Below are 17,171 nucleotides of genomic sequence, written 5' to 3'. Positions count from 1 at the left end.
GTCCATATAACAGGTCTGGTCTGGCTGTTACCCTAGTCCATATAACAGGTCTGGCTGTTACCCTAGTCCATATAACAGGTCTGGCTGTTACCCTAGTCCATATAACAGGTCTGGCTGTTACCCTAGTCCATATAACAGGTCTGGCTCTTACCCTAGTCCATATAACAGGTCTGGCTGTTACCCTAGTCCATATAACAGGTCTGGCTGTTACCCTAGTCCATATAACAGGTCTGGCTGTTACCCTAGTCCATATAACAGGTCTGGCTGTTACCCTAGACCATATAACAGGTCTGGCTGTTACCCTAGTCAATATAACAGGTCTGGCTGTTACTCTAGTCCATATAACAGGTCTGGCTGTTACCCTAGTCCATATAACAGGTCTGGCTGTTACCCTAGTCCATATAACAGGTCTGGCTGTTACCCTAGTCCATATAACAGGTCTGGTCTGGCTGTTACCCTAGTCCATATAACAGGTCTGGCTGTTACCCTAGTCGATATAACAGGTCTGGCTGTTACCCTAGTCCATATAACAGGTCTGGCTGTTACCCTAGTCCATATAACAGGTCTGGCTGTTACCCTAGTCCATATAACAGGTCTGGTCTGGCTGTTACCCTAGTCCATATAACAGGTCTGGCTGTTACCCTAGTCCATATAACAGGTCTGGCTGTTACCCTAGTCCATATAACAGGTCTGGCTGTTACCCTAGTCCATATAACAGGTCTGGCTGTTACCCTAGTCCATATAACAGGTCTGGCTGTTACCCTAGTCCATATAACAGGTCTGGCTGTTACCCTAGTCCATATAACAGGTCTGGTCTGGCTGTTACCCTAGTCCATATAACAGGTCTGGTCTGGCTGTTACCCTAGTCCATATAACAGGTCAGGTCTGGCTGTTACCCTAGTGCATATAACATTTCTGGCTGTTACCCTAGTCCATATAACAGGTCTGGTCTGGCTGTTACCCTAGTCCATATAACAGGTCTGGCTGTTACCCTAGTCCATATAACAGGTCTGGCTGTTACCCTAGTCCATATAACAGGTCTGGTCTGGCTGTTACCCTAGTCCATATAACAGGTCTGGTCTGGCTGTTACCCTAGTCCATATAACAGGTCTGGCTGTTACCCTAGTCCATATAACAGGTCTGGTCTGGCTGTTACCCTAGTCCATATAACAGGTCTGGTCTGGCTGTTACCCTAGTCCATATAACAGGTCTGGCTGTTACCCTAGTCCATATAACAGGTCTGGTCTGGCTGTTACCCTAGTCCATATAACAGGTCTGGCTGTTACCCTAGTCCATATAACAGGTCTGGCTGTTACCCTAGTCCATATAACAGGTCTGGCTGTTACCCTAGTCCATATAACAGGTCTGGCTCTTACCCTAGTCCATATAACAGGTCTGGCTGTTACCCTAGTCCATATAACAGGTCTGGCTGTTACCCTAGTCCATATAACAGGTCTGGCTGTTACCCTAGTCCATATAACAGGTCTGGCTGTTACCCTAGTCCATATAACAGGTCAGGTCTGGCTGTTACCCTAGTCCATATAACAGGTCTGGCTGTTACCCTAGTCCATATAACAGGTCTGGCTGTTACCCTAGTCCATATAACAGGTCTGGCTGTTACCCTAGTCCATATAACAGGTCTGGCTGTTACCTTAGTCCATATAACAGGTCTGGCTGTTACCCTAGTCCATATAACAGGTCTGGTCTGGCTGTTACCCTAGTCCATATAACAGGTCTGGTCTGGCTGTTACCCTAGTCCATATAACAGGTCTGGCTGTTACCCTAGTCCATATAACAGGTCTGGCTGTTACCCTAGTCCATATAACAGGTCTGGTCTGGCTGTTACCCTAGTCCATATAACAGGTCTGGTCTGGCTGTTACCCTAGTCCATATAACAGGTCTGGTCTGGCTGTTACCCTAGTCCACATAACAGGTCTGGCTGTTACCCTAGTCCATATAACAGGTCTGGCTGTTACCCTAGTCCATATAACAGGTCTGGCTGTTACCCTAGTCCATATAACAGGTCTGGTCTGGCTGTTACCCTAGTCCATATAACAGGTCTGGCTGTTACCCTAGTCCATATAACAGGTCTGGCTGTTACCCTAGTCCATATAACAGGTCTGGTCTGGCTGTTACCCTAGTCCATATAACAGATCTGGCTGTTACCCTAGTCCATATAACAGGTCTGGCTGTTACCCTAGTCCATATAACAGGTCTGGCTGTTACCCTAGTCCATATAACAGGTCTGGCTGTTACCCTAGTCCATATAACAGGTCTGGTCTGGCTGTTACCCTAGTCCATATAACAGGTCTGGCTGTTACCCTAGTCCATATAACAGGTCAGGTCTGGCTGTTACCCTAGTCCATATAACAGGTCTGGCTGTTACCCTAGTCCATATAACAGGTCTGGTCTGGCTGTTACCCTAGTCCATATAACAGGTCTGGCTGTTACCCTAGTCCATATAACAGGTCTGGCTGTTACCCTAGTCCATATAACAGGTCTGGCTGTTACCCTAGTCCATATAACAGGTCTGGTCTGGCTGTTACCCTAGTCCATATAACAGGTCTGGTCTGGCTGTTACCCTAGTCCATATAACAGGTCTGGCTGTTACCCTAGTCCATATAACAGGTCTGGTCTGGCTGTTACCCTAGTCCATATAACAGGTCTGGCTGTTACCCTAGTCCATATAACAGGTCTGGCTGTTACCCTAGTCCATATAACAGGTCTGGCCGTTACCCTAGTCCATATAACAGGTCTGGTCTGGCTGTTACCCTAGTCCATATAACAGGTCTGGTCTGGCTGTTACCCTAGTCCATATAACAGGTCTGGCTGTTACCCTAGTCCATATAACAGGTCTGGCTGTTACCCTAGTCCATATAACAGGTCTGGCTGTTACCCTAGTCCATATAACAGGTCTGGCTGTTACCCTAGTCCATATAACAGGTCTGGCTGTTACCCTAGTCCATATAACAGGTCTGGCTGTTACCCTAGTCAATATAACAGGTCTGGCTGTTACCCTAGTCCATGTAACAGGTCTGGCTGTTACCCTAGTCCATATAACAGGTCTGGCTGTTACCCTAGTCCATATAACAGGTCTGGCTGTTACCCTAGTCCATATAACAGGTCTGGCTGTTACCCTAGTCCATATAACAGGTCTGGTCTGGCTGTTACCCTAGTCCATATAACAGGTCTGGTCTGGCTGTTACCCTAGTCCATATAACAGGTCAGGTCTGGCTGTTACCCTAGTCCATATAACAGGTCTGGCTGTTACCCTAGTCCATATAACAGGTCTGGCTGTTACCCTAGTCCATTTAACAGGTCTGGCTGTTACCCTAGTCCATATAACAGGTCTGGCTGTTACCCTAGTCCATATAACAGGTCTGGCTGTTACCCTAGTCCATATAACAGGTCTGGCTGTTACCCTAGTCCATATAACAGGTCTGGTCTGGCTGTTACCCTAGTCCATATAACAGGTCTGGCTGTTACCCTAGTCCATATAACAGGTCTGCCTGTTACCCTAGTCCATATAACAGGTCTGGCTGTTACCCTAGTCCATATAACAGGTCTGGCTGTTACCCTAGTCCATATAACAGGTCTGGCTGTTACCCTAGTCCATATAACAGGTCTGGCTGTTACCCTAGTCCATATAACAGGTCTGGCTGTTACCCTAGTCCATATAACAGGTCAGGTCTGGCTGTTACCCTAGTCCATATAACAGGTCTGGCTGTTACCCTAGTCCATATAACAGGTCTGGTCTGGCTGTTACCCTAGTCCATATAACAGATCTGGCTGTTACCCTAGTCCATATAACAGGTCTGGCTGTTACCCTAGTCCATATAACAGGTCTGGCTGTTACCCTAGTCCATATAACAGGTCTGGTCTGGCTGTTACCCTAGTCCATATAACAGGTCTGGTCTGGCTGTTACCCTAGTCCATATAACAGGTCTGGCTGTTACCCTAGTCCATATAACAGGTCTGGCTGATACCCTAGTCCATATAACAGGTCTGGCTGTTACCCTAGTCCATATAACAGGTCTGGCTCTTACCCTAGTCCATATAACAGGTCTGGCTGTTACCCTAGTCCATATAACAGGTCTGGCTGTTACCCTAGTCCATATAACAGGTCTGGCTGTTACCCTAGTCCATATAACAGGTCTGGTCTGGCTGTTACCCTAGTCCATATAACAGGTCTGGCTGTTACCCTAGTCCATATAACAGGTCTGGCTGTTACCCTAGTCCATATAACAGGTCTGGTCTGGCTGTTACCCTAGTCCATATAACAGGTCTGGTCTGGCTGTTACCCTAGTCCATATAACAGGTCTGGCTGTTACCCTAGTCCATATAACAGGTCTGGCTGTTACCCTAGTCCATATAACAGGTCTGGTCTGGCTGTTACCCTAGTCCATATAACAGGTCTGGCTGTTACCCTAGTCCATATAACAGGTCTGGCCGTTACCCTAGTCCATATAACAGGTCTGGCTGTTACCCTAGTCCACATAACAGGTCAGGTCTGGCTGTTACCCTAGTCCATATAACAGGTGTGGCTGTTACCCTAGTCCATATAACAGGTCTGGCTGTTACCCTAGTCCATATAACAGGTCTGGCTGTTACCCTAGTCCATATAACAGGTCTGGCTGTTACCCTAGTCCATATAACAGGTCAGGTCTGGCTGTTACCCTAGTCCATATAACAGGTCTGGCTGTTACCCTAGTCCATATAACAGGTCTGGCTGTTACCCTAGTCTAACAGGTCTGGTCTGGCTGTTACCCTAGTCCATATAACAGGTCTGGCTGTTACCCTAGTCCATATAACAGGTCTGGCTGTTACCCTAGTCCATATAACAGGTCAGGTCTGGCTGTTACCCTAGTCCATATAACAGGTCTGGCTGTTACCCTAGTCCATATAACAGGTCTGGCTGTTACCCTAGTCCATATAACAGGTCTGGTCTGGCTGTTACCCTAGTCCATATAACAGGTCTGGCTGTTACCCTAGTCCATATAACAGGTCTGGCTGTTACCCTAGTCCATATAACAGGTCTGGTCTGGCTGTTACCCTAGTCCATATAACAGGTCTGGCTGTTGCCCTAGTCCATATAACAGGTCTGGTGTGGCTGTTACCCTAGTCCATATAACAGGTCTGGTGTGGCTGTTACCCTAGTCCATATAACAGGTCTGGCTGTTACCCTAGTCCATATAACAGGTCTGGTCTGGCTTTTACCCTAGTCCATATAACAGGTCTGGCTGTTACCCTAGTCCATATAACAGGTCTGGCTGTTACCCTAGTCCATATAACAGGTCTGGCTGTTACCCTAGTCCATATAACAGGTCTGGTCTGGCTGTTACCCTAGTCCATATAACAGGTCTGGTCTGGCTGTTACCCTAGTCCATATAACAGGTCTGGCTGTTACCCTAGTCCATATAACAGGTCTGGTCTGGCTGTTACCCTAGTCCATATAACAGGTCAGGTCTGGCTGTTACCCTAGTCCATATAACAGGTCTGGCTGTTACCCTAGTCCATATAACAGGTCTGGTTTGGCTGTTACCCTAGTCCATATAACAGGTCTGGCTGTTACCCTAGTCCATATAACAGGTCTGGCTGTTACCCTAGTCCATATAACAGGTCTGGTCTGGCTGTTACCCTAGTCCATATAACAGGTCTGGCTGGCGTTACCCTAGTCCATATAACAGGTCTGGCTGTTACCCTAGTCCATATAACAGGTCTGGCTGTTACCCTAGTCCATATAACAGGTCTGGCTGCTGTTACCCTAGTCCATATAACAGGTCTGGGCTGTTACCCTAGTCCATATAACAGGTCTGGCTGTTACCCTAGTCCATATAACAGGTCTGGCTGTTACCCTAGTCCATATAACAGGTCTGGCTGTTACCCTAGTCCATATAACAGGTCTGGCTGTTACCCTAGTCCATATAACAGGTCTGGCGCTGTTACCCTAGTCCATATAACAGGTCTGGCTGTTACCCTAGTCCATATAACAGGTCTGGCTGTTACCCTAGTCCATATAACAGGTCTGGCTGTTACCCTAGTCCATATAACAGGTCTGGTCTGGCTGTTACCCTAGTCCATATAACAGGTCTGGCTGTTACCCTAGTCCATATAACAGGTCTGGCTGTTACCCTAGTCCATATAACAGGTCTGGCTGTTACCCTAGTCCATATAACAGGTCTGGCTGTTACCCTAGTCCATATAACAGGTCTGGCTGTTACCCTAGTCCATATAACAGGTCTGGCTGTTACCCTAGTCCATATAACAGGTCTGGCTGTTACCCTAGTCCATATAACAGGTCTGGTCTGGCTGTTACCCTAGTCCATATAACAGGTCTGGCTGGCTGTTACCCTAGTCCATATAACAGGTCTGGCTGTTACCCTAGTCCATATAACAGGTCTGGCTGTTACCCTAGTCCATATAACAGGTCTGGCTGTTACCCTAGTCCATATAACAGGTCTGGTCTGGCTGTTACCCTAGTCCATATAACAGGTCTGGCTGTTACCCTAGTCCATATAACAGGTCTGGCTGTTACCCTAGTCCATATAACAGGTCTGGCTGTTACCCTAGTCCATATAACAGGTCTGGTGCTGTTACCCTAGTCCACATAACAGGTCTGGCTGTTACCCTAGTCCATATAACAGGTCTGGCTGTTACCCTAGTCCATATAACAGGTCTGGCTGTTACCCTAGTCCATATAACAGGTCTGGCTGTTACCCTAGTCCATATAACAGGTCTGGGCTGTTACCCTAGTCCATATAACAGGTCTGGCTGTTACCCTAGTCCATATAACAGGTCTGGCTGTTACCCTAGTCCATATAACAGGTCTGGGGCTGTTACCCTAGTCCATATAACAGGTCTGGCTGTTACCCTAGTCCATATAACAGGTCTGGCTGTTACCCTATTCCATATAACAGGTCTGGCTGTTACCCTAGTCCATATAACAGGTCTGGTCTGCTGTTACCCTAGTCCATATAACAGGTCTGGCTGTTACCCTAGTCCATATAACAGGTCTGGCTGTTACCCTAGTCCATATAACAGGTCTGGCTGTTACCCTAGTCCATATAACAGGTCTGGTCGCTGTTACCCTAGTCCACATAACAGGTCTGGCTGTTACCCTAGTCCATATAACAGGTCTGGCTGTTACCCTAGTCCATATAACAGGTCTGGCTGTTACCCTAGTCCATATAACAGGTCTGGCTGTTACCCTAGTCCATATAACAGGTCTGGCTGTTACCCTAGTCCATATAACAGGTCTGGCTGTTAAAAACGTATTAACCACCACACCTAGACAGGCCTTATAAGCACAACATCATTACTAGAGTCATTATCAACACCTAGACAGTGTCCCGATGTCCCCATGTCCCCACGTCCCCATGTCCCCATGTCTCAATGTCCCAAGGTACAGTCGGAAGTTTACGTACACTTAGGTTGGAGTCATTAAAACTCGTTTTTCAACCACTCCACAAATTTCTTGTTAAAAAAACGATAGTTTTGGCAAGTCGGTTAGGACATCTACTTTGTGCATGACAGAAGTAATTTTTCCAACAATTGTTTACAGACAGATTATTTCACTTATAATTCACTGTATCACAATTCCAGTGGGTCAGAAGTTTACATACACTAAGTTGACTGTGCCTTTAAACTGCTTGGACAATTCCAGAAAATGATGTCATGGCTTTAGAAGCTTCTAATAGGCTAATTGACATCATTTGAGTCAATTGGTGGTGTACCTGTGGATGTATTTCAAGGCCTACCTACAAACTCAGTGTCTCTTTGCTTGACCTCATGGGAAAATCAAAAGAAATCAGCCAAGACCTCAGAAAAAATGGTAGACCTCCAGAAGTATGGTTCATTCTTGGGAGCAATTTCCAAACGCCTGAAGGTACCACGTTCATCTGTACAAACAATAGTACGTAAGTATAAACACCATGGGACCACGCAGCCGTCATACCGCTCAGGAAGGAGACACGTTCTGTCTCCTAGAGATGAACGTACTTTGGTGTGAAAAGTGCCCAAAAAAAGGCCTTGTGAAGATGTTGGAGGAAACGGGTACAAAAGTATCTATATCCACAGTAAAACGAGTCCAATAGCGACCTAACCTGAAAGGCCGCTCAGCAAGGAAGAAGCCACTGCTCCAAAACCACCAGAAAAAAAGCCAGACTATGGTTTGCAACTGCACATGGGGACGAAGATCGTACTTTTTGGAGAAATGTCCTCTGGTCTGATGAAACAAAAATAGACCTGTTTGGCCATAATGACCATTGTTATGTTTGGAGGAAAAAGGGGGAGGCTTTGCAAGCCGAAGAACACCATCCCAACCGTGAAGCACGGGGGTGGCAGCATCATGTTGTGGGGGTGCTTTGCTGCAGGACGGACTGGTGCACTTCACAAAATCGATGGCATCATGAGGTAGGAAAATTATGTGGATATATTGAAGCAACATCTCAAGACATCAGTCAGGAAGTTAAAGCTTGGTTGCAAATGGGTCTTCCAAATGGACAATGTCCCAAAGAATACTTCCAAAGTTGTGACAAAATGGCTTAAGGACAACAAAGTCAAGGTATTGGAGTGGCCATCACAAAGCCCTGACCTCAATCCTATGGAAAATGTGTGGGCAGAACTGAAAAAGCGTGTGCGAGCGAAGGAGGCCAAAATACCTGACAAAGGTTACAATCGCGCCGTCAGGAGGAATGGGCCAAAATTCACCCAACTTATTGTGGGAAGCTTGTGGAAGGCTACCCAAAACATTTGACCCAAGTTAAACAATTTAAAGGCAATTCTATCAAATACTAATTGAGTGTATGTAAACTTCTGACCCACTGGGAATGTGATGAAAGAAATAAAAGCTGAAATAAATCATTCTCTCTACTATTATTCTGACATTTCACATTCTTAAAATAAAGTGGTGATCCTAACTGACCTAAAACAGGGAATTTTTACTAGGATTAAATGTCAGGAATTGTGAAAAACTGAGTTTAAATGTATTTGGCAAAGGTGTATGTAAACTTCTGACTTCAACTGTACTAGGAGTATTAGAGGCCATATAACTGCTGTTCTGTGATCAATCAACTTAATGATCAATAGACTATTAGTACTGGCAGTAGCTAGGACCTGAAACAGCTCACACACTGGTAACACACACACACACACCACACACACACACACACACACACACACCACACACACACACACACACACACACACACACACACACACACACACACACACACACACACACACACACACACACACACACACACATCCAAAGTCCTCAGTCATTACCTAACATTGCATTGAACCAAATAAACTTTAGTGTACACATAAACACATGCATGTTTACACACCAGGGCTGGGCGATATTTCAATTAAGGATGTGAATGATTTAAATTATAGAAATTATTTTAAAAAATATATAAAATTATGAAATTATGGACAATGTTTAATGAATTAAATTAAATTAAATTAAAGGCAATTGACTCTGATACACACACACACACACACACACACACACACACACACACACGCCCTAATCTGTACTTTGAGAGCCACACACCCTCCATGAAGATTAAATATTTTCTAGCCAATCCCTGTTTACGACATCATAACGTCAGCATGTCACATGACACCGTCGTCACAGGAACCTGTTTCACCTGCAGAGCGAACGACTGACAGGCCCCAGAACAGGAAGTCAGGAGGCAGTGGGGGGGACTGGTAAATAGCCTCTACTCTTCCCAGCTAGCTGTTAGAACAGGAAGTCAGGAGGCGGGGACTGGTAAATAGCCTCTACTCTTCCCAGCTAGCTGTTAGAACAGGAAGTCAGGAGGCGGGGGGACTGGTAAATAGCCTCTACTCTTCCCAGCTAGCTGTTAGAACAGGAAGTCAGGAGGCAGGGGGGACTGGTAAATAGCCTCTACTCTTCCCAGCTCTGTTAGAACTGGAAGTCAAACTGGTACATAGCCTCTACTCTTCCCAGCTAGCTGTTAGAACAGGAAGTCAGGAGGCAGAGGGGGGGACTGGTAAATAGCCTCTACTCTACAGTCTGCAGGTTAAAGTATCCACTTGTGCTTTGTGTGTGTGTGCGCGCGCGTGTGTGTGTGTGTGTGTGTGTGTGTGTGTGTGTGTGTGTGTGTGTGTGTGTGTGTGTGTGTGTGTGTGTGTGTGTGTGTGTGTGTGTGTGTGTGTGTGTGTGTGTGTGTGTGTGTGTGTGTAACAGAGAGTGTGTTATTCATGTTGCCTCTCTGAGGGCTACTAGGCCGAAGCCTGCTGACAGTGAACAACAGAACAACACCACTAGCCAGCTGGTTAGGGCTTAGGGGGCTAGGAGTTAGGATGCATCATGTTAGGGCTTAGGGGGCTAGGAGTTAGGATGCATCATGTTAGGGCTAGGAGTTAGGATGCATCATGTTAGGGCTTAGGGGGCTAGGAGTTAGGATGCATCATGTTAGGGCTAGGAGTTAGGATGCATCATGTTAGGGCTGGGGGACTAGGAGTTAGGATGCATCATGTTAGGGCTAGGAGTTAGGATGCATCATGTTAGGGCTGGGGGACTAGGAGTTAGGATGCATCATGTTAGGGGACTAGGAGTAAGGATGCATCATGTTAGGGCTGGGGGACTAGGAGTTAGGATGCATCATGTTAGGGGACTAGGAGTTAGGATGCATCATGTTAGGGCTGGGGGATTAGGAGTTAGGATGCATCATGTTAGGGGACTAGGAGTTAGGATGCATCATGTTAGGGCTAGGGGGACTAGGAGTTAGGATGCATCATGTTAGGGTACTAGGAGTTAGGATGCATCATGTTAGGGCTTAGGGGGCTAGGAGTTAGGATGCATCATGTTAGGGCTGGGGGACTAGGAGTTAGGATGCATCATGTTAGGGCTTAGGGGGACTAGGAGTTAGGATGCATCATGTTAGGGCTTGGGGGGCTAGGAGTTAGGATGCATCATGTTAGGGGGCTAGGAGTTAGGATGCATCATGTGAGGGCTTGGGGGGCTAGGAGTTAGGATGCATCATGTTAGGGGACTAGGAGTTAGGATGCATCATGTGAGGGCTTGGGGGACTAGGAGTTAGGATGCATCATGTGAGGGCTTGGGGGGCTAGGAGTTAGGATGCATCATGTGAGGAGTGGTATAAGGTCAATGAGTGTGTAATGAACACGTCTGTAGCTTTAATAATGCTTGTCTTTAACACTACATCTGTTTGGATGTAGCAGTTAGCTAACTAGCTAGCTAGCCTATACAAGTTAATACTGACCGCTGTTCACCTCAACACAAAACCAGGGGGAAACTCCAGGCCAAACTGACCACTACAACTGCATTTTTAAAACGGTGCTCTGTATAGGGCCTTAGAAAAACGTTTTATATCTCCCATTTCATTTCCTCCTTTTTTCTCATAAGTCGGTGAAAGAGAGAGAGAGAGAGAGAGAGAGAGAGAGAGAGAGAGAGAGAGAGAGAGAGAGAGAGAGAGAAGGGGCGTTTCACAACCGGCTGTAGTTAGTTGCAGCAGTAGCGTGTAAACGCGACGCGCACGGTTCCGTGACACCGGACCAATCAGATCGCGCAAATCCGAAAGTTTACCTTTTATGGCTCGAGCCGGGCATCTGACCGGAGATAAAAACCACGCGCCCACCGGTTACCGGTTCACTTTTGAGCCGTCACACGCAGTTCGTGCGGAGTATTTCATTTATCCTTGAAACAAGGTTTCCTTAACAGCGACAAGCCAACCCCCCCCAACAAACCAAAAGGTAAGAAAAGCGACATATTTCAACTATTTAATGGCGTTTGTTTAATAATAGATGTAAAGTAAACACGGCACTGTTTTGCATATTTTAAATGTTTTAAATATGGGTTTGTTATATTGTGAGGACATGATCCACAAGGCTGTTATGTATTATTGTAGTGTTAACATGCTGTGTGTAACTAATCTGCAGGGGGTTTGATCAGGTTCAGTAGATGTGTTTTGAAACATTGACTTTATTAATTAACAGCGTCTATTTTATATAATGAGGGGATGATATGCAGGTGTAACTGCGTGACTTGTTAGGTAATCAATAACCGGCTTACACCATACAACAGGTCACCTGCAGTAAATATAATGTTTATTTAATTTTATTATTAAATGTGTTTTAAAGTGATTTATTTCAGCAGCAGGGTAAAAGGGGGGGATCCGGGGTCTTTGTGTTGAGCTCTGCGGCTGGGGGTTGAGATCTAGTTAGCTTAGCAACATGTTTTAATTAACAGCCACTCAAACACAAATAGTTGGGATAACTTAATTTTATTGGTGCTGTAGTACATTTTAAAGCTTTAGTTATTATTAACCTAAGCAGTTAGTTAGTTAGTTAGTTAGTTTAGTTAGGCGGAAGGGGTTTTTTGGAGACTCTTCATCAGTAGTTACCAAGGCGTGGCCAGCAGGAAATGGCTTCTAGCCAGGCAGTTTAATTCACAACACTGGTCTGGCAGCTTTAGCTTAGTTGCATCATTCATTATTATAGCTTATAGTTGGGGTTTTGTTCTCTTGTTGGAGAGCAGTATTCAGCTTTTTAAAAAGAGAGAACTTGATTTCATATTGAAAAGGAAAGAGGTGCGTTATGACATGGAAAATGAACATTAAAGTCAGATTTCCACTGTCTTGTGGTTTTTATAAAATGGCGGCCAGGGTTGAACAACTACTTGGGGTAAAGAGGGAGTGGTCACATCCGGTTTTTTTTGATCAAATATGTTCCCTTTTTTCTTTCTGGTTGTGAACTGCTGAGACTCTCCAAAACATGTCCTTATATGGTAATATCGAAGATGCAGCGCTACTTCCTTTGTCTGGAGAGGGCGCAGTGCGGTTTCCACCTAGCGGTCAAAACCGTTCACTACAACCTGACGGTGAAATGTCAGGACGTGTTGCGTCGTGGCGTCACACAGGGCGCTGTGCGGAAGTGTTTCTAGGGTGACGCTGTGCGAAGTGCTTCTTAGGGGGGGGGTGTGACGCTGTGCGGAAGTGTTAAGGGTGACGCTGCTTTTATTTCTTTAAAACGTTTGTTTATAAATGTTTATTTATTTTTTAACATCCGGTTTCTTTTCATATTTTTTCAGTTCAAAATGGAAGATGAAATCGCCGCACTGGTTGTTGACAACGGATCCGGTATGTGCAAAGCCGGGTTCGCTGGAGATGACGCGCCTCGGGCTGTCTTCCCCTCCATCGTCGGTCGTCCCAGGCATCAGGTGAGAAACAAGGGGTTTTATACACCGGGAAATGGACCTGTTATTGCTAATGCCCAAATATAAACAAAAACCAATCATTTGAGTCTTTGATACATTTTCAACTGTAAAATATTACTTGGTGTAGTTTTGTCTGTTTACTATTAAGTGGCTACATCCAACTAGCCCTATACACCTTCTCAATGTAGTCAGACTTACTATTGAGCACATTGATAACTTAGTGTTCGGATGGGGTTAGCATACACAATCTAGTAGTTGGTATGCTAACTGTGTCCTAACTAGCGTCTGTATATGCTAACCCCATCTAATCTAGTAGTTGGTATGCTAGCCGTGTCCTAGCAAGCGTTTGTATACGCTAACCCCATCTAATCTAGTAGTTGGTATGCTAGCTATGTCCTAGCTAGTATCTGTATGCTAACCCTGTCATGTCTTCAGGGAGTGATGGTTGGGATGGGCCAGAAGGACAGCTACGTTGGAGACGAGGCTCAGAGCAAGAGGGGTATCCTGACTCTGAAGTACCCCATCGAGCACGGCATCGTCACCAACTGGGACGACATGGAGAAGATCTGGCATCACACCTTCTACAACGAGCTGAGAGTGGCACCAGAGGAGCACCCAGTCCTGCTCACTGAGGCCCCACTCAACCCCAAAGCCAACAGGGAGAAGATGACCCAGGTACGCCTCACTCACTCAACTCACCTCTACTGTTCCTTTGCTCTTCAGTTCTGCCCTCTCCTCCTCTACCTCTCCTTTACTGTTCAGTTCTGCCTTCTCTTTCCCTCACGCTCCTCCTCTTCCTCCAGGCCCTCTTCTTCTGACAGCTGATTTGTCCCCATCTCTCTGGAAGCTGCAGGTCTTTCTCCTTTCTGTGTTCTGCACCTTGCTGGCCTTAATTGATGACTGTTATGGTGTTTTAGAGCAGTTACAGCACTTTAATGTTGACATTACTTCTAACTTTAAGATGGTGCTCTGCTAGCGAGTTACTATAGCAACACTAATGCCACAGGGGTCTGTATTGACCTACACGGCCCAGTGGGAAATGACTGCTGTGTTTCTGAACACTTTCTCCACTAACTGTTACCCCCCCTTCGAACTCACTATCGCATGTTGTGCTTTTGTGACTCTGTTCCTCATCCTTCTCTACTGTTAGTCCTCAAGCACCTCGACACTCATCCCTCTTCCTCTCTCTCCTACAGATCATGTTTGAGACCTTCAACACCCCCGCCATGTACGTGGCCATCCAGGCAGTGTTGTCCCTGTACGCCTCTGGCCGTACCACCGGTATCGTCATGGACTCCGGTGACGGCGTGACCCACACAGTACCCATCTACGAGGGTTACGCTCTGCCCCACGCCATCCTGCGTCTTGATCTGGCCGGACGCGACCTCACAGACTACCTGATGAAGATCCTGACGGAGCGCGGTTACAGTTTCACCACCACGGCCGAGAGGGAAATCGTACGTGACATCAAGGAGAAGCTGTGCTACGTGGCGCTGGACTTTGAGCAGGAGATGGGCACCGCCGCCTCCTCTTCCTCTCTGGAGAAGAGCTACGAGCTGCCCGACGGACAGGTCATCACCATCGGCAACGAGAGGTTCCGTTGTCCGGAGGCCCTCTTCCAGCCCTCCTTCCTCGGTCAGTCTCTTTAGCTCGACACTCAAAACAGTCCCATCGCCAGCCGGTAGCAGTCTTGCGAGCACGGTATTGACAGCTGTTTTTTCTCCGTTCTCTCCAGGTATGGAGTCTTGCGGTATCCACGAGACCACCTACAACTCCATCATGAAGTGTGACGTGGACATCCGTAAGGATCTGTACGCCAACACAGTGCTGTCCGGAGGAACCACCATGTACCCCGGCATCGCTGACAGGATGCAGAAGGAAATCACCTCTCTGGCTCCCTCTACCATGAAGATCAAGGTTAGAATCATCACCACAACTACAATCTCTACTGTCTGTCCCTTTATGGAGACTAAACTATACAACAAACAAGAACTGTTAACTAGGACTAATACCAGTTGACAGTACAGCCGATTAGTCGACATCAGTATACCGGTTCTCAATACTATAAAGCTTAGCTACCAGGCCCCAATGAATACCCCTAATACACAGCTATTACATTAGTCTAAGACTGTAAAAGTAACAGATTCAGACCTTAAAACAGCAATATAAAGCATAACTAAGTATCCCGTAGACTTATCTAAAGTTCTGTCCCTTACTTTTACTCTAACCCCCCTCTGTCTCTCTGCTTCCACTGTGGTCAGATGGTAGTACTGCAGTCTAAACCATGTTAAATTAACCCGTCTCTCCTCTCCTCCAGATCATCGCCCCTCCAGAGCGTAAATACTCCGTCTGGATCGGAGGCTCCATCCTGGCTTCTCTCTCCACCTTCCAGCAGATGTGGATCAGCAAGCAGGAGTACGACGAGTCTGGCCCCTCCATCGTCCACCGCAAATGCTTCTAAAAACAAGACTGTTCCCATCCCAAACGACCAACCCAGCCACCACCCCTCGACTACCACTTCAGCTCTGCCACCAGACACACCACCCTGAGGGAGAGAGAAAGGGGGTCCGTGGAGTGAGCCCAACCCAGCTTCTCAGTCTCATTGGCATGGCTTCTTTGTTATTTTGGCGCTTTTTTTTGACTCAGGATCTGTGAAAAAAAAATAGAAAAATACAAAAACTGGAACGGTGAAAACAACAGAAGGTTTTTAAAGAGTAAATTTAAGGACCCTGAGATTCTACTATCATATGCAGCTGAGGACTTTAAAAAACAACACATGTACATTCTGTTTCTCTTTTGAGTCATTCCAATTGTTTTGTTAACTTTTCAGAACAGGTATTTGCCTCTGTGAAGGCTGCCGCCTCCGGCCCTCTGCTCGAGCTCTTAAACACAAGGGGGCAGTAATGGCTTGTATGTAAATTATGTCACAATGTCTGGGTTTTTTTTGTACTTGCAGCCTTAAAGTCTTGGTCCTGTTAAAATTGTTTTTTCTGTTTATGCAAATGAAACCCAAGTGTGACCTCTGCTGGATTGGGGGGGGTCAAAGTTGATTAGGGTGCCAGAGGGACCACAGTGTGTGGGGGGCGGCCAACTTGTACACTGACTAAAACTCCCAATAAAGTGCACATTTGTTCCGACATCACTTCCTGTCTGAGACTCCTTTCCTTCCTGTACTGTTGTCTGGGTGGGGTGGCAGGAAGCTTTTCCCGGGTGTCTAGGATTTAAGCCGAATTAAAAAGGTTTAACAAGGGAGGGGGGGGTAATAGTCATATACCATCCTGGTGGTTTCCTATGGCGCAGTTAAAAGGAAATGCCCTCCACTTTGACAGGAAGTACTTTCAATGTCACCTAGCTACCTAATAGACGAATGTAAATCTCTGGATATTCTGCTAGCGATACTGGCTAGGTGTGGGGAATCATTGAATTAGGACGGGGGGGGGGTCTCCAACCTCTGATCAGCTTTTTGGAGAGGAGACATGACAGGTTACCAGCTCAATGTTGATTTCTAGTTTTCAAATGGGCAACATCTCCACTGCAACTCTCTGGGTCCTAAATTCAGTCCAACTCTCTTCTGGGTCTTAAATTCACTCTCTACGGTACACTTCTGTCAAAATGACGGTTAAACTAAGTAGGCCTTATTTGTAATTCAGTGTTCTGGATTTATTTTTCACTCCAACTCCAACCTTGGGTTTTTGAAGAACAAGACTTGTGTAATTATCCTTTGACTATTTCCTGTTCTGGACATGATGCTTCTCTACTGTTGCTCTTTAAATGGCAAAGTTTCAAATGGATACAGGTGATATTTCTGCCAGGTAAGTGAACTTAACGGTTAATATTAAATTGGTAAGTGCGTCGACACAAAGGTTTGGCGTGTTGATTAGCTGGGAGTTTGAGATTTAATGACGATGTGAAAAGTGCATGTACTTTACAGAATTTTTTTTTTTTTTTTTTTGGTGGAGCTACT

At 46.0% G+C, this 17,171-nt stretch overlaps 1 protein-coding gene across 1 annotated transcript; it reads left to right on the top strand.

Annotated features, from left to right (window-relative positions):
• The first annotated feature begins 11,447 nt into the window (after window positions 1–11,447).
• Window positions 11,448–16,349, top strand: LOC106598969 (actin, cytoplasmic 1-like). The gene is made up of 6 exons (XM_045713410.1): window positions 11,448–11,745; window positions 13,082–13,210; window positions 13,643–13,882; window positions 14,404–14,842; window positions 14,943–15,124; window positions 15,525–16,349. Exons 2-6 carry the CDS (start codon window positions 13,088–13,090, stop codon window positions 15,666–15,668), a joined length of 1,128 nt encoding a protein of 375 aa, XP_045569366.1. The 5' UTR covers window positions 11,448–11,745; window positions 13,082–13,087; the 3' UTR covers window positions 15,669–16,349.
• Window positions 16,350–17,171: the final 822 nt, after the last annotated feature.

Source organism: Salmo salar, unplaced genomic scaffold (genome assembly GCF_905237065.1).
Source record: "Salmo salar unplaced genomic scaffold, Ssal_v3.1, whole genome shotgun sequence".
Lineage (NCBI taxonomy): Eukaryota > Metazoa > Chordata > Actinopteri > Salmoniformes > Salmonidae > Salmo > Salmo salar.
Note: the sequence above shows the minus strand (reverse complement) of the source record. Positions and strands in the feature narration are given on the sequence as shown.

Coding starts and splice junctions, on each gene's coding strand:
- LOC106598969 (XM_045713410.1), top strand. CDS start 13,088: ATGGAAGATGAAATCGCCGCACTGGTTGTTGACAACGGATCCGGTATG. Junction 13,883..14,403: donor ACAGGGAGAAGATGACCCAG/GTACGCCTCACT, acceptor TCTCTCCTACAG/ATCATGTTTGAGACCTTCAA. Junction 14,843..14,942: donor CTTCCAGCCCTCCTTCCTCG/GTCAGTCTCTTT, acceptor CGTTCTCTCCAG/GTATGGAGTCTTGCGGTATC.